We start from the raw sequence: 27,493 nt of genomic DNA on the forward strand, positions 1-27,493 counted from the left end.
ACTGTAGCCAGCAACCTGCCATAAGCCTTTGCTTATAAGGCATAAACATTTGTTGCTCCACCTTCACGTTCTGTGACTGAGGAATATTTTTACATTGGCTCAGCTTCCTCCTTTTTGTGGCCTAGCAGACATATACAACTGGAGATTTCTTCTTCTAACCTCAGAAAATACAGAACATGTTTTTCTAGGGACTGATTTTTCACGCTATCTGGATTTTTTTTTTTTTTTCTGGGGCAATTGTGAAGCCAAAAACCTTAACAATGAGCAATCTACTTTTCTAGATTGGTCAGGGCTGTGATTAGACCATTGGTACTGCGGTTAGCTTTAAAAGCTTTCCTCAGCAGTCTTTTCAAGTTTGGTGCTGAGTTTGCCTACTGTCCAGAAGAGGCCTACATCTCCTCCTATCACTGATTAATGAACAAAACTAAATTTTCACAGGTGAAGATCTCACTTTAATGAAGTCATGTAAGTGAATGAGTGGAAGAAGATGTAAGTGATACATACTGGTGGTGTGGCGTGACCATGAAACTCTTGAGCCATAGAATGACACAAATGCTCCATAGAGAGAGCAGTGGAACGAATTTCCTGGTTTTGTATAGCAGAACAGGAAGGAAATTGAGAAAGGAACTGGAGGAAAATGGCAATAAGGCGAAGAAAAGAAAAGCAGAAAGAGGCTGGAGAAGAAAGGCTTAGGCTGTCATTACCCATCTATTGATACGGTCCATTTAAATAGTTTCTGCTGCTGCTTTCCACTCCTCCTACCATCTTGACACAACATCTGCTGTGCCAAAATGAATGTTTGGGCAATCATGCAGTGAACTGTACAGGAATCTGGTTGATATTGGTTACTTCAGCACATAACCCAAATTAAAAAAGCAGGAATGAAGAGGATAGAAACAGGGAACACTTAAGCTGACACTGCTGCCAAGAGGACTATGGGATCATAGCCTGAAGGAAAGGCATAGAAAAGGGACTGGATAAATGAACAGAAGGGCTGGGAGCAAGGGCTAAGACTGGTGATGCTGCATCTAATTTAATGTAATTTCAGACTACGGAAAGGTCAGTCACATCCCCACCCCAAAACCCCTTTCTCCAAATCTAGCAATAATGTATCTGAAGTTATAGTAATTTCATGAACTCACAGAGAAGTCTTTCTTTGTTTATTTTCCTCTGCTGGGTCACTTCAGTGACTCAGTTCACCTTGGAGCAGCCATAAGATCATCAGATCCAATGAAAATTAAATGGCCGGATGAGGGAGAGAAGAACTGCCTCTTTGCAATTAGATTTTACATCACACACCAAGAGGGGCTAAAACTAGTCAGTAAAGGTTTAAAATAATACATTACAGAAAAGGTTAAACACTGAGTGAAGTTAAAAGAGAAAGAATGTGAGTGAAAGTATAAGAAACAAGAGATCACAAAAGAAAAGAGTCAAGACGGGATATAGCAAGGTATTTCTATCTCTATATATTCAGTCTTCCAGAGGTGAAAGCTAAAATAAGCAAGGAAAGTCTAGAGAACACAGAACCATCTGATTCATTAAAACAGGAACAAGTAAAAGAAACTATGGCAAACAAAATGAATGAAAAAAAAAAACAAACAAAAACACACAAACAAAACAAAGAGTTGGAGACAATGTATTTGTGTTTATTAGCTGCAGATAGAGAACTACCTGAAAAACTGTGATACATAGAAATGCCTAGAAAAGCCTCAGCTGCCTGACCTATAGAGGAAAAAAAAATTCCCCAACCCAGGGGACAGCAGAATGAAGAGAACAGAGAATAAAGAGAATGAAATCAAGCTGATTTGGGAATGTTACTTTTTAGAGGTTTTCAAAGTGGGAGTCCTCACCTAGACTATGAATTCCAAATTCAAATTCTTTATAAACTTTTCTCCTTTCCTGCATCTCTTTTAATATACGCAGTCATATCTACACAGGTACTTTTATTTGAGCAACGCTAATGCTATTCATTATCTCCTCTGGGAGTTTGCTGCAGTATCTTTAATAATGCCTAAGCATTATTGTTCTTCTTCCTGGACTCCTGTTTGACACTGTATTTTTCAGTAAAAATATTTTTTTAACTTTGCAACTTCTACATCTTCACTTAGAAAACTGTATGCCCTCAAAAGACTGACAAAAACCTTCATTACTAATTTTCAGCTCTTTAGAGTGAAGATACCAATGAAGTCAAAGCCATGATTTCATGATACAGGGGACAGAGTACTACTTTCAGCTGCCTTTCCACCACTGCTTGTAGGGCCATACTGTGAAACAAAACAGTGAATCAGAGTTAGAATTAATTTTCTTTCTTTTAAATCAGTTATCCAGTCCCTTGTGTCATCTCATCAAGACTGAAACATGGTGAGGAAATAGCGTGGGAACACAACCAAGCAGCTAGGGGAAGGTGAAGCCATGGGAATTATTAAAACATGCCTACTGCCAAAGCCTCCCTAAAATGTAAACACAATCTTAATAGGGAGGAGGAAAAGAAAGAGAGAGATGATACAGATTTGTTTGTTACTAAAGTAATTTTCCAGTGTAAGTAAACTCCTAGCGAGAACAATATGCACTGATGAAGCAAGGGACTTGGGAGGAAATATGTATAGGTATGCATACATACAAACAACATCATAGGCACTAATTGAGGTTGCTTGGGGTTTTTGTTTTGTTTTGTTTTCATAGTTTTGCACCTGAAACTTTTCCTTTCACTATTTTCAATGCAATGACCTCTATATTTTAAAGTGATTGTTTTTACAAGGAAAGCGGTTCAATTGCCAAGAGCCATTACTATCTCCCACATGTCATTTGTTAACAAGATTCATGGCTTTTTTGCCATTGGATTTCACAGCTGCAGCGGGGTGTTAAAACTCAATAGTCTTTGGATTTACATCAGATTCTGGAGAGGAAAATACACCCATATTTATAGATACTATAATCTTGTCATCTGCCCAGTTTCTCCTTTCTGTTTTGTTTTGTTTGTTTGTTTGTTTGTTTTATTATATTTTAAGCCAGGCTGCTGCTTCTTTGCTACCCTTCAGGTGTATGAAAAAAGCAGGCAAGGGAAACGCAATCCCTCTCACAAGTCCAGCGTCATGCAGTGGGAAAAACAATTGGAGGAAGATTTCAGGAAGCTCAGGGATGAAGCACGTTCTGCTGCCCTCCCACAGAAGCAAACCTCAAGTCTCTGCGCTACTTAAAAGCTGTGGAGGAATGTATTAACACAGAGGGACTTCTTGTTTGATTGTTTCTTTTCGATACGGTTGCAAAAACGCCCTGAGAAAACACAGTGAAAGAACTACCAGACTGTAAGCGATAAGGTGGCGGAAAATGTGTTTCGAAGGAGGAGACTCTGGCAGATTGCACATCTCTCCGGTACACAGCCCTGCTGACGCCACGGGAGCGCGCTGCGGGTGCTTTCCTCACACCGGGGAACTTCCCGGGAGGGCCGGCGCCCCCAGCCGCGGTTTCGCGAGCGGCGCTGCCGTGGTTTCACTTCGCGCAGCAGCACCCGGGGCTGCCCGGCACAACTCCCAGCCGTGTTGTCAGGGAACTTTCTCCTTCCCTCCCTCCCTCCTTCCCTCCCTCCATAGGCACAAGGAGTGCGAGGCAACAGCAATCCCCAGGGACCAATGTTTTTATTATTTTCCTCAGAATTGTGTTAAAACACCACCGCCACCACACGCCCCCTCCCTCCCCCCCCCCCCCCCCCCCACACACACAGAGGCCCTGGGCGAGCCCAAGCGGCGGCGGCGGGCAGGGGCGCTCTCTGCCGGTGCAGCCGCTCGCAGGCCGGGCGGCGGCCGCCTCGTCCCGCCCCTCCCTCCCCGTCCCGCCCGAGCCCTTGGTGTCGTCCGGAAGCGGCGGGCGGCGCCGTGGGGGCGGACAATAGCGGGGCGCCGGCAGCGGCAGCGGGAGGGCTGCGGTGTTGGAGCGCGGCGGTGAGCGGGGCTGGGCTGGGCTGAGGGGGGGGCGCGGAGCTGGGGGTCTGCGGGCTCGGGGCTCGCCCCGTGGGGGTCCCGGCCCCGTCGCGGCCGCGCCCCCGCCCCGCGGAAGAAACTTGCCCGGGACGCTGCCTGCCGGGGGGGCGGGGGTTGTGCTGGAGCCGTTGTTTCGCTTGGCGGCCGTTAACGGCTCGCGTGTCGCCCCCCCTCGCCTCAGGGCCAGGATGAACGAGGAGCAGTTCGTCAGCATCGACCTGGACGATGACAACGTGTGCAGCGTCTGCAAGCTGGGCACCGAGAGGGAGACGCTGTCCTTCTGCCACGTCTGCTTCGAGCTCAACATCGAAGGTAGCGGGGGGGCTCCCGGGGCTTTACCTCCTGGTGCTCAGCCCCGGGGTCTGTTCTGATGGGAAGCAGCGCCTGTGCTGCCTTTATTCAAAATCTTTTGCTCAGTGATCAGAGTGGGTTATATATGAAACTTGCTCTGTGAATTTCTAAGCAAAGTTGTTCTTGGAAGCAGATCGGTTTCTCCTTTTTAAGTAAAAATAATCAGAGGTCTGTTTAGCGCTTTCATAAGACGGTGATACACGCAGCATGATAAAGACTGGGTTCACAGTCGAACTTCTTTAAAATTTGCAAAGCATAAAGTAGGAGTTTGGGCTCTTAAAGACTGATCTTGTAAGCGTTGTCACTGGCCTCCAGAACAGTGTGGATTGAGTAAAAACTTGTATGCTTCTAGAGCATGAAGCCTCATTTTCCCAACAGATTTGCCTATCTTGCTCCTTGTCTTCATGTCTGAAGTAAGTGGTGGGCATGCATGAACAGAATAGAACAGAGATTTCCTTTTTTAAGTCAGATAAGGTGTGCTTTGTTTTGTTTTTTTTTTCTTTTAATGCATAAACATTGTCTCTCGATTTTTTTTTTGGACAACAAAGTAAGTTGTTCCTCCTTAAACAACTAGTTCTTTTGGCGTTTGCCAGTTCTGTATGCGGGTGACCACCTAGAGTAATCTAAACTGGTACGAGGCAATTGAATGTGAAGATCTTAAAGCTGTAATGTGAATATTCTCATTTCTTGGTGACAGATAACAGGATATGGTTTGTTTGATATATGTGAGAGTACACTGAAAGTCTGATTGAGTCTTTCTGAGGGGGAGTACTGTGAGATATAAACACTGTGCCCAGTGAGTGGTCTAGTTTCTTATTCTGAAACACAAGTATAAGACCGTCTGGAATATAGGGGACTATAAGTGTTATGTTCAATATACTGCTTCTATTGAGCATCTTACTTTAAATGCATGTGTAAGTAACAGAATTGTGTTATCACCTCACAGAAACTTGTAAAATATATTAGCAAATTGGAATTCCTTTCAAATATTGACCCTGTACTTTGTTTTTTAATTAAAAGTTGGGGGGTTAATTAAAAAAAAATCTTTAAGGCATTTACTAATAGAGGTGATATATATTTTAATATCAACAGTGCATTCATGCTTGAGTAGTAATCTTGCTTTTGTTTAGAAGAGACAGCTTGTGTACCTCCACTTTATCATAGAAAACTCTGAGCAGCTGTCTAACCTAAACCAAGATGTCAGTGTGCTTTAATTTGCTTCCTGTTTTCAAATGATAGGTTTGCACCAGAGTTAAGACGCTTCTTTCTGTAGACTCTTTAATTAGGAAAAAAAAATGTGTTGCTATTGTTAGAATTAAGTAAGCCAGTTACATTCAGAATCTATTTTTGTAGTGGAAGTGGTGGAAAAAAATAAAACAGAGTGCATTAAACATTGCTGGATGGTTATTTGTGCTCTGTTTGAAAAGCTGTGGACTTGTCAAAGTTTCTTGTAATGGATATTACTTTACAAAATGATCATGTTTTTTAGCTGGAACCACGTTATATTTATTTTCCAGAATTCTAAATAGACTTGATAATAGCAAAGGCGTAGTGTGTGCAGCAGTATAGTCTGCATAATCTCCCAGATTTTCACTTAATTTAAAAAAAGACAACTTGAACAGAATACTGATGGAAGCTCACCTGAAACTGAGGCCATTACGTTCTTAATTTATCTTGCATAGTTAAAGAAAAGTATTAATATCTAGGTCATTGCAGCATCAAAATACCACAATTTCTGATATTCTGTATTATGTACTCTTCTTTGAAAAGATGTACTGTTACTTTTATAGGGAGAGGAGGCTTAAGATCAGCAGAGGTTGTGTAAGTGACTTTAGAAAGAATCTTTAAAAGAATTTCTAGCTGAACATTGTATGAGCCAGTTCTTTACCATATCCAGGGTCACATTCCTTCTACTTCTGGCACATCTGTTACATTCATCTCCTGTATTTTCCTATAACAAAGACAATGATTTATATGTATCTAGAAGAGCAGTATTTTGAGAGCCCTGGGTAGGGAATGAAACAGAAAATTCACAGTAACTCTGAGTATTATACTACATATTTTCATACCAACTTGCTGCTTATATTGTAACAAACTTCACATAATGACTTGTTGCACAGAATCAACTGACTGTAAGTTGTGTTAACTCTGTAAATGTGCTATCTATCCCACACATAAGAATCAAGTGTCATAAGAAACAAGTGTCATTCTTGCTAATAGTTTTTGTTTGAAATCATATTTAAAAATGCAGGAAATTAAAACATATATATATATATTTTTGTTGTTCAGGTATGTTTTTAAGTGATTCAGGAAGTGAAACAGGCTATTTCATGTTCATGCAACAGCTAGGATACTGCTTAAGGATTGCTCCTTTTTTGTATTGATGTGCATCAAGGGATCTTGCAGGAGCTGAAGTATTCCTGCTGTTTGCAGCAGCCAGTGTTAATTTCTGTATAATGTATGAAATTCTGGAAGTCATTTCCCCAGTTTCCTTGTTCAAAAGGATTTAGTATTCTAGTGCTTTAGTGAAACCAATGAGAAAATTCTGTTTCCATTCCTGCTGGCATCTGGTTCTTTAAACCTGTCTGTGGTAAATCCAGACACATGAAACGAACCTAAGCCAAAACTTAGCTGCTTAAACCCCATCTAAAGCAGACTTTCTCAAAGGTATATAAACAAAATGTACTGTACAACAAATTGCACAGTCTCCAAAACAAAATATAGTACATAGCTGCACATTATACATGTAGATAACTACTGATGTAAGTCTGTGTTTTGGACATCTGTGAGTAAAAGTTGTAAAAGTTTGTGTGTAGATGGTGATGTCCTTGATTGTCCTGGTTAAGTAAGGTGAGTATTTAGAAACAAATCTAAGAACATCCCAGTGTGTAATGACTGAATAGGCTTCCTCCTGGATCAGTACTGTGATGTGTCTCAGCCTTTACTTTCCTGATGCTTTGTGGGTTTTGTAACCTTTATTATGGTTGGACAATAGCTTAGTAATGATGCATAATTGCATCATTAACACATTTAAGTTCTTTTTCCAGTCCTTTTATACAGACTCCTGCACAGAAAGCTTAGTCTGTGGTCTGCATTAGCTAAGTAATCACTGAGTTACTGAACAAGGAAAGCCTGCTATGTTACTATGAAAATTCTGGTTTTCGATCAGAAATATTGTCTCTGTAATAAACTGTTTTTGAATACTAGATTTATAATGTTTAAATGAGGCAAAATTATAGTTTAGCCTAAGATTTGGTGGTATAGTTCACGTGAACTGTTGGTTTGATTGTAGCTTGGAGTTCAGCTGTGATGTCTGTCACTGAATTTATTCAGGAGTGGTGTGTATGGATTGTAGGGCCCATTTCTCTAAAGTTAACTGAAAGATTGTTAGCAAAATAAGGAGAAAAGGGAGAACGGGCATACAGAATAAACAGAAAGCCAAGATGCAGGTTTAAACAGTCTCCGATTACTTGTCATCAACTATTGTTGAGGAACAGGGAGAGATGGCTGTAGAGGAGAGTTTAGCAATGCTTCTGCTGTTTTTCACTCTAAAGAATGGGGGGGACAAAAGGGCAGTGTTTCTGTCTCTTGTGGTTGCCCTTTCAGCTCATTTAGTTAGAGGATTCATGCTCAGGGAAATCGAATGGATTAAAATACACATAAATACCTCATTTATTCCCAAACCAGCCAGAAGGATGATAATCAGGTGACTTAGCATGTTAGGATACTAACGTAATTGCTTAGACTTTAAGATACATAAAGCCAATGCTCTGGGAAACAAAGTTGGTTCTGTACAGCAGTTTTAAAGTTGTAGACAGAGTTTAGAATATATAGGTAGTGTGGGTCTGCTGGAATTGGATGTTGGCTTCTGTATGCCCTGTACAGGCAAAGTGAATGTCAGGGATTGTTATGTACTGTTTTGTTTTTCTGAGTAGGTGCAACAGTAGTAATCAACCATTGGAACAGGAAATGGTTTAAATTCATGTTTAAGTAGATTGCGTAAGCCAGGAAATGATGTGTTGTATCTTAGTTTGAGACCAGTTTCTTCTCAAGAACCATTTCATTGTAGCATGCAAAAGTGATTAAGTGGACCATGATAGTAAATACATAATACTAACAACAGATTTGAAGTTTGAACTGCAGACTGGATTATGGTGGTGGAATACAGACACACTTATTTCTTGTGTTTGTATATAGATATAAACAAAAACACCTAGTAATGGTGTCCCTACAATCTGCTTTGAGATGCCAATTGCAGGAGTTTGTTTCCAGGTTTCCACGTGACAATACCTGTTTGTGCTGTGCTCCTCCTGCTAGAAGGATGTAGCCATCTAGTCCACATTTTGCACAGCATGGAGAGGTGCCTGGAGTGATGGGCAGTCGTGCTGCCTGTGGGGCTGCTCGGGGTTCTTCAGATACCTCTACATGGTAGCATGTCATGCAACACAGATGTGTCCCTCATTGATGCACACTCTGTGATCCTCCAAACAATGTGTGGGGAAATCCCAGCTTTGGAAGCTTAATACCCAAATGTATTTGTGCAGACATCACATTCAGCTCTGAAAATTTCAAACTTTGTAATAATCACAGTTTAATTTTCATTATTTGTCACAAATGGTGTATTTGTCTTATCCTGTTTTATGCTAGCACGTCATAAGGCAGGATTGTTTAGAAGGTGTCAGTTTGGAGTTTGTAAGAGAAATGAAACTATAATGGATGGGAAAAATCTGTTTGTTTGAGCTGATTTTTATGTACTGTTTTGCTTATCTGTCGCTGCTGACTATGATAACATCTTGGAGAATACTAACTGACAAGTAAACCGGCTTGCTTCCTTTTGTGTTTAGAGGTGAAAAACAGCTGAATTGTAAATGGCAGGAGTTGAAACCAAAATCTGTATTGCAGGCCTTCTAATATGAAAGAGGATGTAGGGAGTAGATGACACAGTAGTTACACTGGTTAATGTTAAGTGTAGTTACGTTTCCATGATCCTTTAAAGTGTGGAGAGACTCACAGCATTTTAAGCAATTTCAGCATAAGATCTAGTGCATTCTAGTCTCAAGATTGAGGCAAAGGTGCTATAAACAAGTCTGTCTTAGCTTTTTTGTATTTTAAGTTCTATAAAATCTTGTGTAATATTCTTATTCTTCATTCTCAGTGTTCATCTTTGAAAAATGTGTTTTTGTTCTTAAAAGTTGCAAGTACTTACATTTTTTTCCCCTCTTATGCTGTATGGAAGAATATCTTACTGAAATAAATTAGGTTATGAGATGTAGCTGAGAGGATTGCAAACTACTGTCTTACTTTCATTCTGTTCTAAAATACGTCTTTTTTATGCTAATAAAATAACAAATGACTTCTTATTCTGGCAACAAAAGCTAAAAACTTTCATCATTGTCCTTTAGGGTAGACAGATGAAAACTTGTTTTAAGGTAGCATTTACGGTCCAGGGGCATGACTCATTTCTGCAACTTGAACGGACTTGTGGAACTAGCTGCAGCTTCCAGTAAACCTCTTAGCTATGAGTTCAAGTTCAAACATGGTTGGAGATGCTGTTCTTAATCCTTTGAGTGCCATACAAGTATTGCCGAGTAAATAGCGCTGTGTGGCTAGTCCTAAAACTGTTTTTGAACTCTCTTAACTTAGGGAAGTTTGTACGTGCAAGTATGTAATATGAGCAGGTAATGTTACTTACTCTGGCATCATCCCGAATACAGAAATACTGTCTCATGGCTTCCATTCTCTTCTAGGTCAGCTTAGTAGATTTCTCTTATAAAGTGAAGCATCTCTGGCATAGTTTCTGTAGTAAAGTTTTCTGCAGAATGCATCAGCTCATCTCATGTAATAGAAAAATCTCTTCCTAGATAGTAGCTTATAGGGAATGTGAATTTTGAAAATATGCTTAAAGGCTAAGTTGGATTTATGTTGTCCTATATAGGATGTTTGCTATGTGGCAAAGTACATGTAAGTTGATAGAAATGTAATGGGAGGTCTTGATTACACACTTGATGAATGGGGAGCACTGGCTTTATCAAACAAAAATGAAGAGAGAATTTTAATTTATGAAAAAAAGATAATATCTAGTCATTACTGGTTGCCTGCTTTTGGAATTTAATGAATGGCACTGGCATTTTTCCTTCCAGCTAATCTAACAAATCAGAAGCCTTAAATAAAACTGCATGAATACACTTGAAAATAGCATTTGGCTTTAAGTCCTGTGAGGCAGATGTATTGGAGATAAGTCTATAATGGCCCCATTTTTCAGTGTTGGCAGAATTGTACAACTGAAGAATAACAGGTCTCCCCACCCTTTGTCATTTAGATGTGAGGGTGACTTGCTGTCACAGTTTGCCATGGGCTGGTTTTATTTAATGCATTTTGAAGAGGTCTTGGGGCAAGAGCCCTCCTCTTACAGCAGTCTGAGTGATCTGACTTGTAGACGGACATGAATGTTTATGTCCATGAAACAACGTCTTGGGAAGCATTTCCTTTCGTTTCGCATGTCCTAGTCCTGCATGCAAGAAAAAATCAAAATTGAGCTAGTCTGATCTTAATGTTTTCAATGGAGATGAGCAGTTGTTCAGGGGCCGTTTCAGAGGTCAATTAAAGCATTGGTGTTTCAATACTGTGTAGTCACAGAAGACAGCTGGGGAGAGCAGTAACTGGAATGTTTCAGGAAGTTAAAGCCAGTGCATCCTGTGAAAATCCCCCGAACTGATTGAGACAGTCATACATCCACGCTGTGATACTACTCGTTGTGAAGTACAGAAGTCTTCCTTTGTTTTATTTGTCTCTGTGTTCATAGTGTTAAATAAAGTAGTCTGTCCTCTAAAACTGAATTATCTTTGTGTCATTTAATCCATGTCAGTTTACCAGGTGGTAGATTTTTTTGAAGTGGCGATGAAGAAAAATATGGAGTATTACTTAGTAAAAAGAAATAAGCATCTTTTCTGCCTCATAAAGCTGATGATATTGCCCAGAACAGAAGGACTTATGTCAAAGGAAAGTACTCTTAGTTGCTGTAATTCTGGTAGGTTATCGCTAGTTTGTGCTGGCACAACAGCTACTGTGAATCCTCAGATCTTGGGATAAAATTCTAAAATGGTAGTGGCAGATGTTATGCATATCCTCTGTATGGGAAGGGACTGTCACCTTAGCACAGCAGAGAGGATGGTTTTTGTGTATGTTTGTTAACATAGAAATTCACACCAGGTGAAAGATGAAGCAATTCTGCTAGCCTAAAGACAACTTCCAAACCACTTCTGTAAGTTTGCTGTTCCTTATTTTATTGAAGAACATCTAGATGGAACTCCAGGGTTCTAACTTCTAAGAGGAGAGGGTGGTTGTAAATTCTGATTTGGGATGGGATTTTTATTCTTGTAGATTGGAAGTTTTTGTAATAACTGGCCCCATGTTCAGAAATAATGCTGTTATGGCTAGTATCCTGTGGCTTATAAATAGCAAAACTTAAAACTTTTGAAGGAATGTTTTTTTTCTTCTATAATAGGTGTGCCTGAAATTAGCAACTGTTATTACTGAATTCTGAGAAGTTCATTTCTTTGAGCAGCATGCCTCTGGAGTGGGAAAGTTAACGATGCTCAAAACTCTAATGGAAGATAAACTTAGCAGTAGGAAAGACTGCTAAATTGCTTTAAGTTCATGTCAGAGACATAAAAATCAGATGGGGCTTCATAAAGCCGTGCTATGTTTTCTCTTGTTCTGTATGACTGATAATTGTGTGTTTTCTATTTTGAGTACTCTGACACCCTCTGGAAAAGAAGAGGTCATGCCTAGAAAATGGTTCAATTAAAGAATGCTGAGACTTTCAGTGGTGTGGGTTTTTCTTTCTTCCTGTTGTTGTTTTATTCATACAATAGTCCTCTATTTTGCTGAAAGCAAGATTCACAGCAATAGGGAATTGTTTAACATCTGCAGTGAAGATAAAGTGTGTGAGCCTTGGAACCTGATCTGTGTCCCTTAGCCAGCTGCATTTCTACTCTAGGATTTCCTATACACTTTCTAGTAGAATTTGCTGGGGTTTGTCAGCACCTAATCTAGGCTGGGATTCTCTGCTTTTGTCTTCTGAAGGGTCAACCTCTGAATAAATGTGTTTGGAGTGTTCTATTAAAAAATTATCAGGATAGGGCTTCTTAGACCAATATATGAAAATTCTATGTAGTGCAACATACTTTGTTCAAATGCGTGTTTCATATCTGTAAGTGTTCTGGAAAATAAATTCAGAGAAGCTTTTGATACTTCTATATCATTAGCAGTCCCGTAAACTATTTTAAGACCACAGAGCTCATGTGTATTTGGTTTCAAAAATTCTATATTGGAGCTCAAGGTTTTTACCTGTGCTTGACTATGAGTGCATATTCAGTTTTGTGTATTCAATATCCAATTTTAAAAAATATTTAATATTCTTTTAGAATGTTTTTTCATTGTACTCCTGTTTCTTATTTGCCTTTCTGCTGTTTTGTGAAAAGAAGATATCATAGTCTGTCAATTGATTATTAGTACTTACTCGTTTATTTTCACACATTGACCATTTAATGTGTAAATCTTAATGCCCTAAAATCAAAGAGAGCATTTTAAAAGAACAACATTTATAAATTTGTTTGCTCTAATGCTGATTAGAACTTGTTTCTGGACAAGTAATGTGTTACTGTAATGGAAATAAAAAGGCAGAAAGCCTCAGATCTGTTTTTTTTTTTTTTAATGTATTTTAAGTGAAGCTGTAGTATTCTCTCATTTGTTGTGCAAGTGTTTCTTTTGTGATTGCCTCAGAAGTGATAGTGTGTATACACAAGGAAGCGTAGCCTGACCTGCTTCTACAGCCATGCCAGACAGGAGCTAAACGCAAGAGGCCATGCCTCGGAACTAGTGCTGGGAGTATTTCACTGAACTAGCAAGACTCTGTTCTTGTATTTTTAATAAAAACAGTGTTGTAGTTCTTCCCCCAGTTTTGGGAGGATGGTGGGCTGGGAGAAGGGTAGAAGTAAAACAGGTGGTAGAACCTGTTAAGAGCCAGGAACTAGAATCAGTCTGTGCAAAACTGTGTTTACCCCAGCCATCCTTAACTGTGCTTCCTGTGGTTCCTTTTAATCTCTTTAACCAAATCTTCAAGTATTTGCTTTAGGTGGGATTTCTCTGTCCTGTCGCTAGAAGACATTGGCTTCATTCATTCATCTTGCGATGAAATTAAGTTGGTTCCTGAGAGCTACTTTATGGAAAATTGTACAAGACTTTTTCTTTCCAATCTGTTGAAGTTTTCAGTAAGTTTAAACCAAACAACAACAACAAAAAGTACAAAGAATCATTTGGGTAAAGCGAAGAGCATTGAACAAACAAAAGTTTTTGTAAAGTTTGAAATGTGGCTGTCTCACAACTTCAGTTGACAGTGTTTTCTGTTTCTTCATGGCTTAATGATTTAGTTTATATCATACTACCCAAGTTAAACAGACTTGTTATAATCATACTGATAAGCTCTGAAGATAAATGATTTGCCTTTCCTTGTTTTCACTGGGAATGTTTTCTTTGTTTTTGTTATTATTTTAAAGTCTTTAGAGGGAGAGAGGGGAAAATAGCCATTGCAAGCAGACAAATCACTTAGAGCTAAGAAAAGGTAGTGGATTAGTGGATGTTTATTTGCTGAAAGAGGTTGAAAGATTTTTGAGGTGCTGGGTAAGGATCTTGATTTTATAGCTATAGAGATGACACCTGTACTTCGTATTTTGTTTCCTTCTTGAAAACCGCCTCTGGCTAGGATTTGTTTTTTTGTTTGCTTCAATACTTAGTTCCTGGACAGAAGGAGTACCTGTTTTCATGATTTTACCTTTATCCTCTGCTGCTCAGCACAAAATAAGTTTCACTGTCATAATCTTTCATTGCCCATTCTTGTCGCTTTGACCTATAAATTGTATGTACGCTCTTACAAACAAGGCCAGAACAGTAGCGCTCCTGAGTTTCACTGATGTCTAGAGAGTAGAAAATAAAGAAAAATTGTAATGGCTCATCTCCCTGTTTTACCTCCCAAATACGGAACATCAGTTACTGCTACGTGAGAGATTCAAAATAAAGTGTTTGGATTTGTTTTCAGGACTTAATATTAAGAATCTTACCTTTGTTGACATCAGTAAGCATTGGGCACCTTCAAGTAGTGGTTCTCAGAAATGCTTCTTGTTGTAATCAGGGACATAATTGTGTTACATAATTTTTTGTTCATATTGGGACCTTCCCAGGTAGCGTACGGACTGAGGTAAGCCAGCCTGCTCAGTATTCCGAACTCGGATACTGAATCTACTGCATAGGTAAATCTGAACAAAAATAAGTATCCACTGAAGCTGAAAAGTTATTTTGTAGTGGAGTACTATTCACTTTATGAAATAGTAATTTCTTATGCCATCTGTCTGAACAACTGTTGATCTTCACAGATTGTGTTCCTTTTTACCATGTCAATCACTATCAATTACTTTGAGGTTTCAGTAAATTACCTGCTGTAGCTATTTGAATAGTCTTTGAAGGAGGACAAGCAAAGAGGAGAACAAGCATCCATGTTACATGGAATTAATTTCCAGATAATTTAATGTTGGCAAACGTAGACAGTGCTAGAACTCAATTCTCAAGCTGGGCTACAGGCTTATACTCCTGCAAAATAATAAACTGTGACTGAAGTCTGAATTATGTTTGAGTACTTGACAAAACCTGGGCGCTGCAGTATTGGTGGACCAGATGGCTCATAACATTATACATAGAAGGCGAGAGCATGAATGGCTGTTATCAGAATGCTCTTCACTATTGTTCAGTGGAAATGTCTGATACGTAGTTAGCATTACTTCGGACAAATTATAAATGTCTGTTTCATCCAATATATGTGCATCTGGCAGCTTGCTTAATCCGTGTTATCATGTAGGAGACACATGGAGGTAACCTGTGAGTCTGAGTCCTGCACTAGAGATTACTAGTTTGAAGGATTTGAGATTGGGTGGTATTTCAGATCATTTAGGTTATCATCACATACCAGGCTTACTTCAATGATGGGACTATTAATATGAAAGCATCAGGAAATGTTTTATTTTATTGGTTGTTTGTGAGTAAAGGTTTTGAAAAATTAGTTTGAATAAACAGTAAGTGAGCTCTGCTTTTTTTTTTTATTGTCTTTACAGGAGTACCAAAGTCGGATCTTCTACATACAAGATCTTTAAGGGGCCACAGAGACTGCTTTGAAAAATTCCACTTAATAGCAAATCAGGACTGTCCACGGTCAAAACTCTCTAAAAGTACATATGCAGAAGTAAAAAATATCTTGAGCAAAAAAATTAACTGGATCATACAGTATGCACAAAACAAGGATTTAGACTCTGATACTGAAAGCTCAAAAACATCCCAACATCCATTTTTTAACTTCAGACATCAGACTGATAGAAAATTACTGCCACAGTTTGACTCCCCAGTACCTAGATACTCTGCAAAATGGATAGATGGAAATTCCGGAAACATTTCAAGCTGCTCACAAAGTCTTTTAGAACAAAGAGAATCCTCTGATTTCAGACTTGATATGTTACAAGAAACAGGTGCTACGTTCTGCTGCAACAGTGTTTTGTGGTCTAATCACAGCCAAGCCCAGAAACCTGAAAAAGCTGAAAGTGATTCATGCACTAGTGTTCCTCATCACAGGCATCCTCATTACAGCAGGGAAGAATGTAAGTATGTGTCTATTTACATGCAGCCTCACAAGTGGGGGGCATCTCCTGAAATATCTCTTGACCACTATATGTTACCACAGGGCATTAATTCACAGACAGAAATGCATCTTTTAACAGTTTAGAATTACTGTAAAATCTGTGGGAAAATGTGGTTACATAGTTAAGTAGATAGTTTTCGTGGGTGGAGAGGTGGGTTTTTGTTCATTTTCTTATTTTTTTTTTTAACTTTCCTGATAGTTATACAACAAAGCGATACACGGCCTGTCTAATTTATGTTTTAAAGAAAGGATACATTTGGCTGCAGTCTGTCTTTAATACGTCAGTCATGACAGTCACACTGTGCTCGTGCAGACTCCTGAAAGCAACCATCTTGTTGAACATCAATAGTGTCTTGAGTTACCTTTTGGACAGAGCTGTCTTAAACAATAGAGGAAACTAGAGGTAAAGTAACAGAGCAAACTTGTGAAGCAATGTACAGAATTAAACATTCTTAATAGCAGCAGACTCTCCACATGCACTTCTAGTTTTGTTTGTTTTCTGCTTGTTGAGCATAAGAAAAAATAAGTTTTCCTGTTATTTCAGGAAAAGTCACTGGAAGAGTCTTCAGACATACATCTAGGTTATTGGAATCTTTGGAACCAAGTTACATAAGATGTGTCAAGTACAAGATCCTAGAGATCTGTACAGTTACCTTGATGCTTCTAAACAGTTCTTAGTCCTAAACTAGCATACATTAACTCTTACTTTTGTAAATGAGGAAAGTAATTGGAGAGTGTTTTTGAATTTCAAAAGACCTGAGAAAGAAGATGAAAAAGCTAGTAAAATGTTCTGTGAAAAACTTAGATAATGGAAAAAAGGCAACAGAAGAATTTGGAATGAGAGAGTGAAAGAAAGGGGTGCTGTAAGATTTGGAATTGGTTTCTTTAGACTCCCATTTTTAATAAACTAACAGAACTTGTCCTTCTAAAGTTTGGTTATTTCTCATTCTTTACAAGACAATTTTAACTGATGTATGATGTTTTTTATTGTATTTATTGTAAATTAGCAGTTGCAGTGCCATAAATCAAACCAGATATGCAGTGCTGTTTGACCACCTGTCCTCTGGAGTCATAAATTGGAATTTAAATAAATCAGGACAGCATTTAACAGAGGAATTATGAAAGCTTGACCTGGTTTATGGGGTTATCTAACTGAAGTTAGTCACATTGAATTTATCTCTCTGATCTCGGGACAAAGGAACGTAAAACTCTTTTTGAGCACAATAACATTTTTTTCCTACCTGCTATGACTGCATCATATGCTTTTAAGGCATTTTTGCTTTGTGTCTTAAATAATGTTAAAACTAATTATTTATCTTTTCTGCCTTGTAAGATATTCATTTGGAAACTTTGTGCTTATGTAAAGTTAATTTAAGAGAAAAATCTAGTAGGACCATGTATGCTGAAGTTAGGTCCATTCTTATTGCAGCACCAGCACTGTAACAGCGTAACATTCTATTTAAAAAAAAAAAATGTTGCTAATGTAACTGTAAATATCTTGGTCAGTATTTTTAAAATTTCCTCAGCTGTGCATAGAAAAACTTATTTAAATTTAGTATTCTATTCCTGTATTAGAATTATGTGGCATAACACAGACCTGTCCTGATACACACAAAGAGGAGGGAAATGTGTGAATCTGCCTACCTGCTGCAGCTATTGAAATGTTGATGAAAATAATGAAATAGAAAGTGACTTCCTACCCCTGGGTATAGAAAGAAGGGAAGACTTATTGATTTAATTTCCTTTGTTCTTTTAAAATTATTAGTTACCATATTAAATCTGATCAGACCTTTCATGGAGATTAAAAAACATCAACTTAAAGTGTGGTAATTTGTGGGAAAATCTGTTCTATTGAGTTGAAGGTTAGGAGAAGCACTGCTGTAATTGGCTGTTGGAGGAGACAGGTGGAACTGTTCCTCTGTTAAGTGGCCTTATGTTGTGAGCAGCTACAAACAGGCTATCTTAGCTGTTGCCAACTTCTTTAGTTTGGCAGTAACAAGAGAAAGTTAATAACCCACAATTACAAGATGTGAGAAGGTTTGGAAGAGAAGGCTTAGCATAACAGAATAGTCTTTTGGGTAAATAAAAATCAGCCTCATCAGAACTTATGTTTTAAAATTAACAATACAGAAACTTCTGCCATTCATAAATCCCTGAACAAAAGCTGTATGATTGCAGTATGGTCTCGTCCCTGTGGTGTGCAGTGTGTTTTGCTAAGCTGCAGCACTAAGGGGCAGGATTTACAAGGTCTTAGTTTGTTTCAGCATCCTGTACCTTCCTGTGGTGGCCAGGCTTGTTAGTTTTTACCATCCAGCCCTGGGGCATTTCAGCAGTAGGTGTGGCACCAAGCTCTGCCCACCATACCTGAGTTGAGGGACTTCTAGGAAGGAAGCCTCTGCTTCCTTGCATGCTACTGTTGATTGAGAGCTGTGTAGAATACTTTCAAAATTCCCTACTTTAAGGTTTAATGTGTTTTCTCCAAGGATGAGCAATGTGCATGTCTTAGAATAGCCTTATATATAGGAGGAATTATGAATGATGAATAGGGTCTTTTAGTTCTCTCTAGGAATGTAACAGAAGAAAGTGAGAAATAAACTTTTTATATGTTAGTCTTTGCTTGTATCAAACAAAGATTTTTTTCATTGTTTTTCATTGTTTATCACTAAGTTACTGTATGGAAATTGTATACAGTATTTCTATATGCATAAGGCACAAAACTTTATAGGTAACAGATGTAGCTGCATGATAAAAAGTCTGTTCAGAAGCAATTTTCTAAGGGCTTGCAAATGTAGCAGAACTAACTTCAGTATTGTCCACTTGCTTGCAATTAAACATATGTACTTGCAGGGGTAGCACTGTGGAAAACATGTTTTGCTGTCAGAACTGAAGTCCAAGAAATATTAAAAGGGGACATGCAATTCTGATTCTAGATACTTGTATTTTGAGTGCTTGAGCTTGCATCTTCTTGATGCCAAGGAAGGGGCTTTCTGTGGAATAGATACTTGTCCATGTCAGCATAAGAGAATTTTCAAACTTTCCAAAATTACTAATAAACAATGTGGCCTCTAGTTTACTGTCACACCTGTTGATCATTCGAAAGCAAATAAAAACAATTTGATAAAATGACAATCTGTTTAGAGGTGTTTGTTACTTTAGAAGTGATAATGGATTTTATTCTTACAGTGAACACGATGACTCCCGGAGAGTTAAAGCAACTTAATGAAAAACTTCTCAAGCAAATCCAGGGTGAGAATTTTTCAGTAATCTTTGTTTTGCCTTTGTGCTGCTTTGTGGTAAATAAAATCTTGTTTAAAAAGAAGTTGTAATGGCTTTGCTATCAGTTAAGTTTGGAATTGAGATCACTTTACATCCAATCACTACATATAGCAAGAAGCTTCTGTGTGCTTTATTATGTAACCTTACTGGGTGAAACAGATTTGCACTTAATATGTATCTTTGTTATGCATGTATTTTTTGCACTGGATTCAACTTTATTTCAAGTTACTAATTGTTCCACCTTGACTTGGGTCACCTAAAACAAAACTAGAGATCCTGTTCAGTTTACAATGCATATACCAAGCTGTGCTGGGACTATACAGTGTTCTTGTGAGTGAGCCACTTAAATACCTGTGCCTTTTAAATAGTAATGTTCACCATTACTTGTTATCCCTATGAAAGTAGAGTGGTGAAGTGCATTAACCTAATGATGTTCTTGCAGATGTGTTTGAGGAGCTGACACAGCAAGTCCAAGAAAAGGACTCTTTGGCCTCAGAACTGAATGTCCGTCACATTGCTATTGAGCAGTTGCTGAAGAACTACTCCAAATTGCCATGTCTACAAATGGGACGTGCAGGAATGAAAACAAATGTCCCCATATAATGGGGATACAACTCGTATCCCCTGTATAGCTAACTTTCCCTGGTGGCTTTGAGAACTGCTACACAAATATTTAGAAGCTTTTGAGGAAACTTGGGCAGCTTGTTCTTTGCATTCCTAATCCATAAGAAGTCTTATTCCACTTTGGTTTTAACAAAATAGGCAAATATCATAGATACTAAAATCACTGTAGTAAGGCCTATTCCCACTCTGGATTTTTTTTGCCCATAATGACGCATGAGCCTTGAACTGAATTTTGTTTTGTTGATAATTAAATTGTTTCTAACAAGGAATGACCTGAAGCCTGTAAATCTGCCTACTTTATACAGAGGAAAAAAAAGTTTTGATCAGATCTGATCATGTTACATCCAAGAGAGCTTTAAGGGAAGAACAGTATTAGTGAAACACATTTTCTTATTTATTACAAGCAATATTTTATTATTGAAATTTTATACTAAATATTACTATTTTAGGTACTTTTCCAGATCTCTTTATAAAACGTCTGAATTACTCTGTGTAATGTTTATGCCTTGTGTATGATTGTTTATCCCTTTTCAGGTCAGTATCTTTCATGATACAATTTAAAAAAATAATCTTTTTTCCCAAAGAGATGAATTTCACATGTTAATTCACATGAATTTCACATGTGCATCATTTATTTTTATCAAATTTATAAGTGAAGAATTTAGTTCATAAGATGTTTAAAAAAAAAAGAGAAAAAGCACAGCACTTCTGTTTAAAAAAAAAAAAAAACATACTTTGGATTTAATACATAAAAGTTGTTTTTGTATGTGTGAAATTTTCAATGCTGAAAAAATGATTTCAAAGAAACTAAATAAATTTGTAATACTACAAAACCGTGTTGTGTTTTCTATGATATTGGATTCCAATGTGATAGTATTTTCATTTTTACATTCTAAAAAAAAGGAGACTATTCTGTTTTATAACTTGTATCAGTTAATCATACTGAAAAATTCAAGTTAATCTTTGCTGAAAAGACCGTAGAGTTATATTTGTATAAATGAAAGTTAGAGAGTTAGAGAAAGTTAGAGATTTTTATAAATGAGAAAGTCAGGGATGGAGGGGAGAGATTCCCCCTTCCCCTAAATGTAGAATTTGTGCTTTCTGACTTTAATGACTTCAAGTGAAAGCAGGGAATGTTTAGTGGGAAGAAAGGTTTAGATTTGGTTTTAACTTCAGCTTAATTTGCACTTTTGTTTTTTTGATTGCTCAACTTGACATCTGAACTACATAGGACAGGTTTATTAATGCTTTTCTTACGATGCAGTTCTGGATGGGCCCTCTGAGGGTTTTGGAGCAGCATGAGAGAGGATGCACAAGCAGGGACTTGAACTTGTTTCTTCAAGTATTTAGTGGTGTAGGAGGGTAAAATATGGGTGGTGGTGTATTGCTTGCATGCAAAAGTGGTCCTATAAGTAAATGTGTACTAGCTAATCCACGATTATGGTTGTCAGAGGACGGATTAATCTCCATATGCAAGTCTAATAATACAATACTAAGATAGCTGCAAGTATAATGTGAGAGCAGAAATACCATCATTGCTTACATCTGTGAAAACAATCATCACACAAGCTGAAACAGATAAATCTAAACATCCCCAGCTGTCTGATTAGAATGTTGTGAGGATTTGAATTTCAGTTCACATGGTAATGAGAGGCTCTGAAGGAGTAAGTTGTACTTCCACTCCTGATGTTTGCTTCTGTAGGAATTAGAAGCATAGCACCTATATGGAGTCCTTCCTAATATCTTTCTGTGTGTTTTATTTTTGTTACATTAGATTAGGGTTTTGATGAAAGCAAGGTGAGGGGAATTATTTTGTTTTTAAGGTAGAATATTATAAGGAAGGACAACTTCTAGGGCCCAGAAGCCATGGAAAAACATTAATTGTTTTTATGCTTTGCCTTTGATCTGACTGTGAGTCAGGGAAAGAGGAAAGCAGAATCCCAGCATATGTGCTTAGAAGAAAACCTAACTATATAGCTGCTGCTGCTGCTGCTTAAGCCCAAAGGAAAATGCTGCAGGTTCAGAGGGGTTAGTGTGTGCCCCAGCTGCCTGTCAGCTCTGACCTGGAATCGCTTCCGTGTATCACTTCTCTGTAGCCCCGAAAGAGTTCAAGAAGATAGATGTGGTTGTGCCCTTGGGTGTTCAGGTTCAAAATGAAGTACTGTAAGGAAGTGCTCACACCGTCATATGCGTGGGATTTCTTTCCTCATGACTTCCCTGACTTTCACTGAGAAATCTATCTCGTGTAAATCTTGCGTCAAATTTTGAGGTGCTTCTCTATAAGAAATGTAAATCCTTAGGGTATTCAGACTCAAGATGCGTTTTGAGTGAGTGGTAAATAAGCTTTACCTAAGGGGGAAAAAAAAAAAAGGGTTTTGCAAAAGTGGTGTTTCTGGCTATGAGCACCTGTCAAATAATAGCTACTGTGAGAGTCTTAGCAGCTTAAAATTTACTAGTTTTTATTTGCACTGCAAACTGTTTCTTACCGAAAATGGTAGCAAGAATTGCCTGGAAAATTGTGTACTTTATAAATAAAAAAAAAAAAGACCTTCATGAAGTGCTCTCTAAAAACAAGCAGAATTGCTACTGATTCCTCCTTCACAGCCAAGTCCTAGTGGTATATGGCAAAAACAATGTGTGTTTTTTTTTTGTCTGTTTTTGAAGGGGAGGGAGGGAATGTCTTTGTTTTTGTTTCCTTCGTTTTTCCTTTTACAAAGGGATGCATTGCCAGGAAAAATGTTCACCGAAACTGAATCTGAAAACCTTTTGTTACTTCTATTTGTATTGCCGTGACTGGAGACCCCAACAATGAGAACACAGCTGAATCTAAGGCTCAGTAAGACAGTAATTAAATTCATGAGGAGGAGTCTCTTGTTTGATCAAAATGAGATCCGTATGAGTATAAAAGAGCAGACCACAAACTTAGATCCGTTTAAGAGCTTAATCTGTTATTTCCATGCTGATTTTTTTTTTTTTTTGGACCAACTCAGTAACTGCATTATGAAAACGTTGCCCTCTCCCTTTTTCCTTGGTTGAGTTCTCATGTTGGGCATGATATTCTGTTAGCACCCCCGAATGGTAATGCATGCTCTGGTTTCCATGCCAACAAGCCATTTCCAGAAAGTGGGCAGGGGGTTGGGGGCTTGTTGCTGCTTTTTAATTAATCAACTCCTAGGAGCAGAATTGATTTTTTGTTTTTGCTAGAAATATTTCTTGAATTATCCAGAAAACGTTATATGGAACTGTTCATGTCAAAATTGGAAATGCAAATTACATATAGCTGATATGTGTTAGATTGCAAGGGCAATAAAATTGGTTTTGCAGTTGTAAGATTTAGGTTCACTTATACATATTTAAATACTGAGATTTAATTTTGAGGAAAAAATAATAAAGCAATCAGTTAATTTATTTTTCATAGTAACATATTGCTTGCTTTATTGTTGTGTTTTTTTCCCCACAATTGCTGTTTTTTAAAATGAATAAAACGTTAATTTTCTAGGTTTTACTGAATATAAAGTCAGCGATGTAAAGCTGAAACATACATTAAGGAAATGCTATTAACTGCATTAAAGCTTTCGAAGTAAGTTGGGTCATAAGAAAACTTCCACAGGATAGCTCTAGTTTTAAAATGTCTCAATCATCATTTTCTAGCTAAAGAAAGAAAGGGTTTAAACTTATAAAGACTAAAAAATGTGTTGTTGTTGTTTTTTTTTAATAAAAAGTTCTTTTTATTGTGTTGTGAAAAGCAGCGATCTATTCACTTCTGTTTTGCAATAATTAAATGTTAGCATCTATTGGTTCAAGGCTTTTAAATGTTGATTTCATAAGAATATGTTACATTAAGAAGGGGTATTTGGATAAAGGGAAGTAGGAATGCAGGAAGCAGTAGTTCTCTAGGCAGATTAAATTCTGCAGTAGAGGGGAAGAAACAAAGATGCTGCTAAATTGCTGTTGTTTGGTAGTGTAATCATAACACGAGTCAATTGTGGATCCCACTGTGAAATGAAAGACAGAACTTTATTGTTTTTTCCTCCATCATTTAATTATTTCCTATACAGTGCCCATCACCAGAGAATCCTGAAACCTGCAAGAAAAGTCTTGCAGTCACTTGTTTATCTACCATCTGCTTAAAAGTTTATTAAAAGGATTGTTTTCCTCTATTACTGAGAGCAAGTTAATTTGCCAGTTGAAAGCACAGGTGTGTAGGTGTTGAATTCTTTTCCATAGGCCTATCCTAAGGTAAATATTTTCAACATCTCCTTGTGCTTGCCTGTACTGACTTTCTCCAGTACTCAGTGTCAGTTCCATTCCTGCATTGCCATGACTGAGAAACACTATGGTTTTTTTTCTGTTAGCACAAACTACAAGTTCAAAATCATTGTTACCTTCTCAGTGATCATAATACCTGAACCTAATTTCCCCTTGGCCCCTCCAACACATAACTTGTCATCTCTGTAACCCACCAGCTCTCCACAGATCCCTAGCACAGCTGCCTAACCCAGACACAAGTGCAAAACCTTGGCACCACGTTTGACGGAACTGTGAGACAGAGGAGAGGTAAAATTACAGGCTGAGGTAGGGCTGTTAACATAGTGACGTATTGGTAGCTAAACAGTTCAAGAGTAAGGCATGATTGTGAAAAAGTACAAAATCCTGAAGAAAAGAAGGGTGTCAAGTCCAAGGTCGGGTTGGTCAGGTTGGTGGTGTTGGCGGTGTCGGTGGCTGTGGTGGATGTGCAGTCTCAGCAGTTCCCACGCTCTGCAGCTCTGCTCTGCTCCCAGCTCCACCATTCCTCCACCCCCACCACGTGTGATGCCTGCCTGGTCAGCACAGACTCTTCAGGTGTCTTACCAGGGTATTGTCATGCTGATGCTGAGCCAAGGAGCTCTGTAAGCATGTGAGAGAAACAATAAATAATTGCTTTTTTCTTTAAGTTGTATGTATCTCATTTGCAGAGGCTTTCCTGCAGGGCTACAGTTGGACAAATACGCTGATGCAAGTAGCAAAAGATGTCTGCATTTGTACAACACAGTAAGTCTGCAGGTATCTTGCAGGTACTTCTTGCGGGTATATTATTTCATGATGGCTGAACCTGAGCGAAGCACACAGCAAATGTCCTTGATGCCGCATATGCATATCAGGGCTACAGGTCAAATACTTCAGGAAAAAAAAAAAGCAAAAAAACCTGACTGCTATGTATGGGTCATGCAAGTTTGCAGTGAAGGTGATCTCTTGCAAAAAGTTAAAATTTGTTTGCCTACAGAGACAAAAATATTTTAAAGGTGAAATTTAAAGTTGGCAGTAAATGTCCAGCAGGTGTACTACTGGTACATCTGAAAAGCAAAAGTACTGATATTTCATTTGCAATAGTGTACCTACGTGCACCTAATCTAGCAGAAAGAGTTAACGTGTACTTTTTGTGCATTCTTTGTCTTTTGAAGTTATGTGGTTAAACTTCAACATTATTATTATTATTATTATTATTATTATTATTATTATTATTGTTATTATTATTAAAAAGAGGGGAAAAACAGGCAATACTCCTTCATAGCCTTTGTTTACTGGAAGTGCCTGAAGGGAGATCAAGTCAGACAGTTGGTCATAAGATGAAAAAGAGCCTCCCCGCAAGCTGAAGAAAAAGTTTAAATTGCATTATTTTCAGGAAGATAGCATTTGGCACTGATGAAAAGTGTGTGTGTTCTTAAAAATCACCTAACATAATTAGACTTACTCAGTTCTAGGTGCATCTGTCCTGTTCTCTCATTCTGCCCCAGTAGCTCATGACACTGGCACAGGTTGCCCAGAGAAGCTGTGGATGCCCCATCCCTGAAGGTGCTCAACACCAGGCTGGATGGGGCTTTAGGCAACCTGGTCTGGCGGGAGGTGTCCGGGTCCATGGTGGGGGGCTGGAACTGGATGGTCTTTAAGGTCCCTTCCAACCCAGACCATTCTATGGTTCTATAAACATTTGCTAATTTTATTTTTTTTAGAAAATTGACAGCTAAAAATATAAAAGAAAGCTAAAAATCTCACCATCTTTGCAAAGTTATGTGACTCAGGGAGATTTTATAAAGCCATCTACAGTGTTCCACTTAGAAGGAAAAACAAAAAAAAAGGCTGCAGGATAAGGTCACACCAAAGCACTCACGTGGAGAGTGTGCGTGCATGTGTGTGGACGTGTCCCAAGTACAAGGAAAGCTTTGCTCGGTGCTTCTGATATTCCCAACAAGGAGTCATAAGTCTGTGGGCAAAAAACTCCGCTCCTTGACCACTGCAACTGTGGTGACATCATGAGATGTTCCAATGCCCACATGCCCAAGTGCAGTCCAGTCAAGCCAAGACCAACGTGGTGCATTTTGGACCAATTTCCTGCCATGGGTTGAAGCAGCAGCAGAGCAGCTCCTGCCGGGTTACCAAGACAACCTTGTGATGTCGTCTTTTCAGAATGCATCGGATCTATAGGTCATCATGCTGTTAGAGAGGGGCATTAAGTGATGTTTCACTCGATCTGTCCTTCAGCAGCAGCTTGCACAGCTGCCCTTGGCCATCTGTAACAATGGCAGAGGAACAGCAACTTACCAGCAGGTACGTCCCACTAAACGCTTTTCTTTTCAGGATGTCGCATGCAAGAAACAAGATTAACGAGAAGAGTACTTAATAAATCTGATGCAAAAGCACCAGGACAATTTGGACTGCTTTGTAGGATCATCATTTCTCAGCAGGTTTAAAATCTGACAGGACCCAATGATGCCTTTTCCAATTCTTTAAAATGTACTCTGTATTAGCCTAGCATTTGAAACACACCCTCACTATAGCATTTAGTTTTACTCACAACAATGTAATTAATGCAAGTTCAGTCTAAGTCTCGAATATTCCTAGGGTGCTGTGTTGACTCCAGATGAAGATGCCACTGAGTAAAACCCTCAGCAGTAACAAAAAGCCTACCAAGACTGATCCTGGAGCAATTTGTCTATAAACCTCTGTTAGAACAATTTCAGGATCTTCATCATCATCTTCATCCATATTTCAGAGGTAGATTGCAATGCTGAGGGACCAAGCAGAAACAGGTTATTGGCTAGAGGTAACTTTTGCAATATCAGCTGCATGGTACAGTCTAAAACTATTTGTTACTTTTTCTTTTTTTGTTTTTTAAGCTTCTCACTTGGCTGCTTTAGTTTATTGATACTAGTATGGAGAGGAGTGAGTGCAGGCGTCTGCATAGCTATATTCATAAATTAATTATATATGAATATATTCATAAAATATATAAATTAAATAATTATATTAATATATTAAAAATAATTATATAAATCATGTATAGCTAAAATTAGGAAATAAGATTTTTTTTCCTACCTCTTATTTGCAAGTGTTAAAATATTTATTGCACTTTTCTGTGTGTTTGGCATGCATGGGAATCAATGTGCCTGTTGTTCTGTGGTCAGTTTAGAACACGGGAGAATTTAGTGGCTTCTGGTAAGGATACACAATACCCATGCATACAGCACATGATTACATTTAGAAGAGT

General features: G+C 38.3%; 1 protein-coding gene and 1 long non-coding RNA gene across 2 annotated transcripts; one reads left to right on the plus strand and one right to left on the minus strand.

Annotated features, from left to right (window-relative positions):
- The first annotated feature begins 3,796 nt into the window (after positions 1–3,796).
- C1H21orf91 (chromosome 1 C21orf91 homolog) lies at positions 3,797–20,666 on the plus strand. Its single transcript, XM_068690181.1, has 5 exons — positions 3,797–3,938; positions 4,159–4,289; positions 15,491–16,027; positions 19,252–19,314; positions 19,787–20,666. The coding sequence occupies exons 2-5, from the start codon at positions 4,166–4,168 to the stop codon at positions 19,945–19,947; spliced, it is 885 nt and encodes a 294-aa protein (XP_068546282.1). The 5' UTR covers positions 3,797–3,938; positions 4,159–4,165; the 3' UTR covers positions 19,948–20,666.
- A 3,292-nt stretch (positions 20,667–23,958) lies between these two features.
- LOC137860220 (uncharacterized) lies at positions 23,959–27,083 on the minus strand. Its single transcript, XR_011098785.1, has 2 exons — positions 26,914–27,083; positions 23,959–24,855 (listed from the first exon to the last, which is right to left on the minus strand). It is a non-coding gene; the product is annotated as an uncharacterized lncRNA (long non-coding RNA).
- Between the last annotated feature and the right edge of the window lie 410 nt (positions 27,084–27,493).

This window comes from Anas acuta, chromosome 1 (genome assembly GCF_963932015.1).
Source record: "Anas acuta chromosome 1, bAnaAcu1.1, whole genome shotgun sequence".
Lineage (NCBI taxonomy): Eukaryota > Metazoa > Chordata > Aves > Anseriformes > Anatidae > Anas > Anas acuta.

Excerpts from the sequence above, each read along its gene's own strand:
- C1H21orf91 (XM_068690181.1), top strand. The coding sequence starts at position 4,166 with ATGAACGAGGAGCAGTTCGTCAGCATCGACCTGGACGATGACAACGTG. Across the intron at positions 4,290-15,490 it reads CTTCGAGCTCAACATCGAAG|GAGTACCAAAGTCGGATCTT; the intron begins GTAGCGGGGGGG and ends TTGTCTTTACAG. Across the intron at positions 19,315-19,786 it reads ACTTCTCAAGCAAATCCAGG|ATGTGTTTGAGGAGCTGACA; the intron begins GTGAGAATTTTT and ends ATGTTCTTGCAG.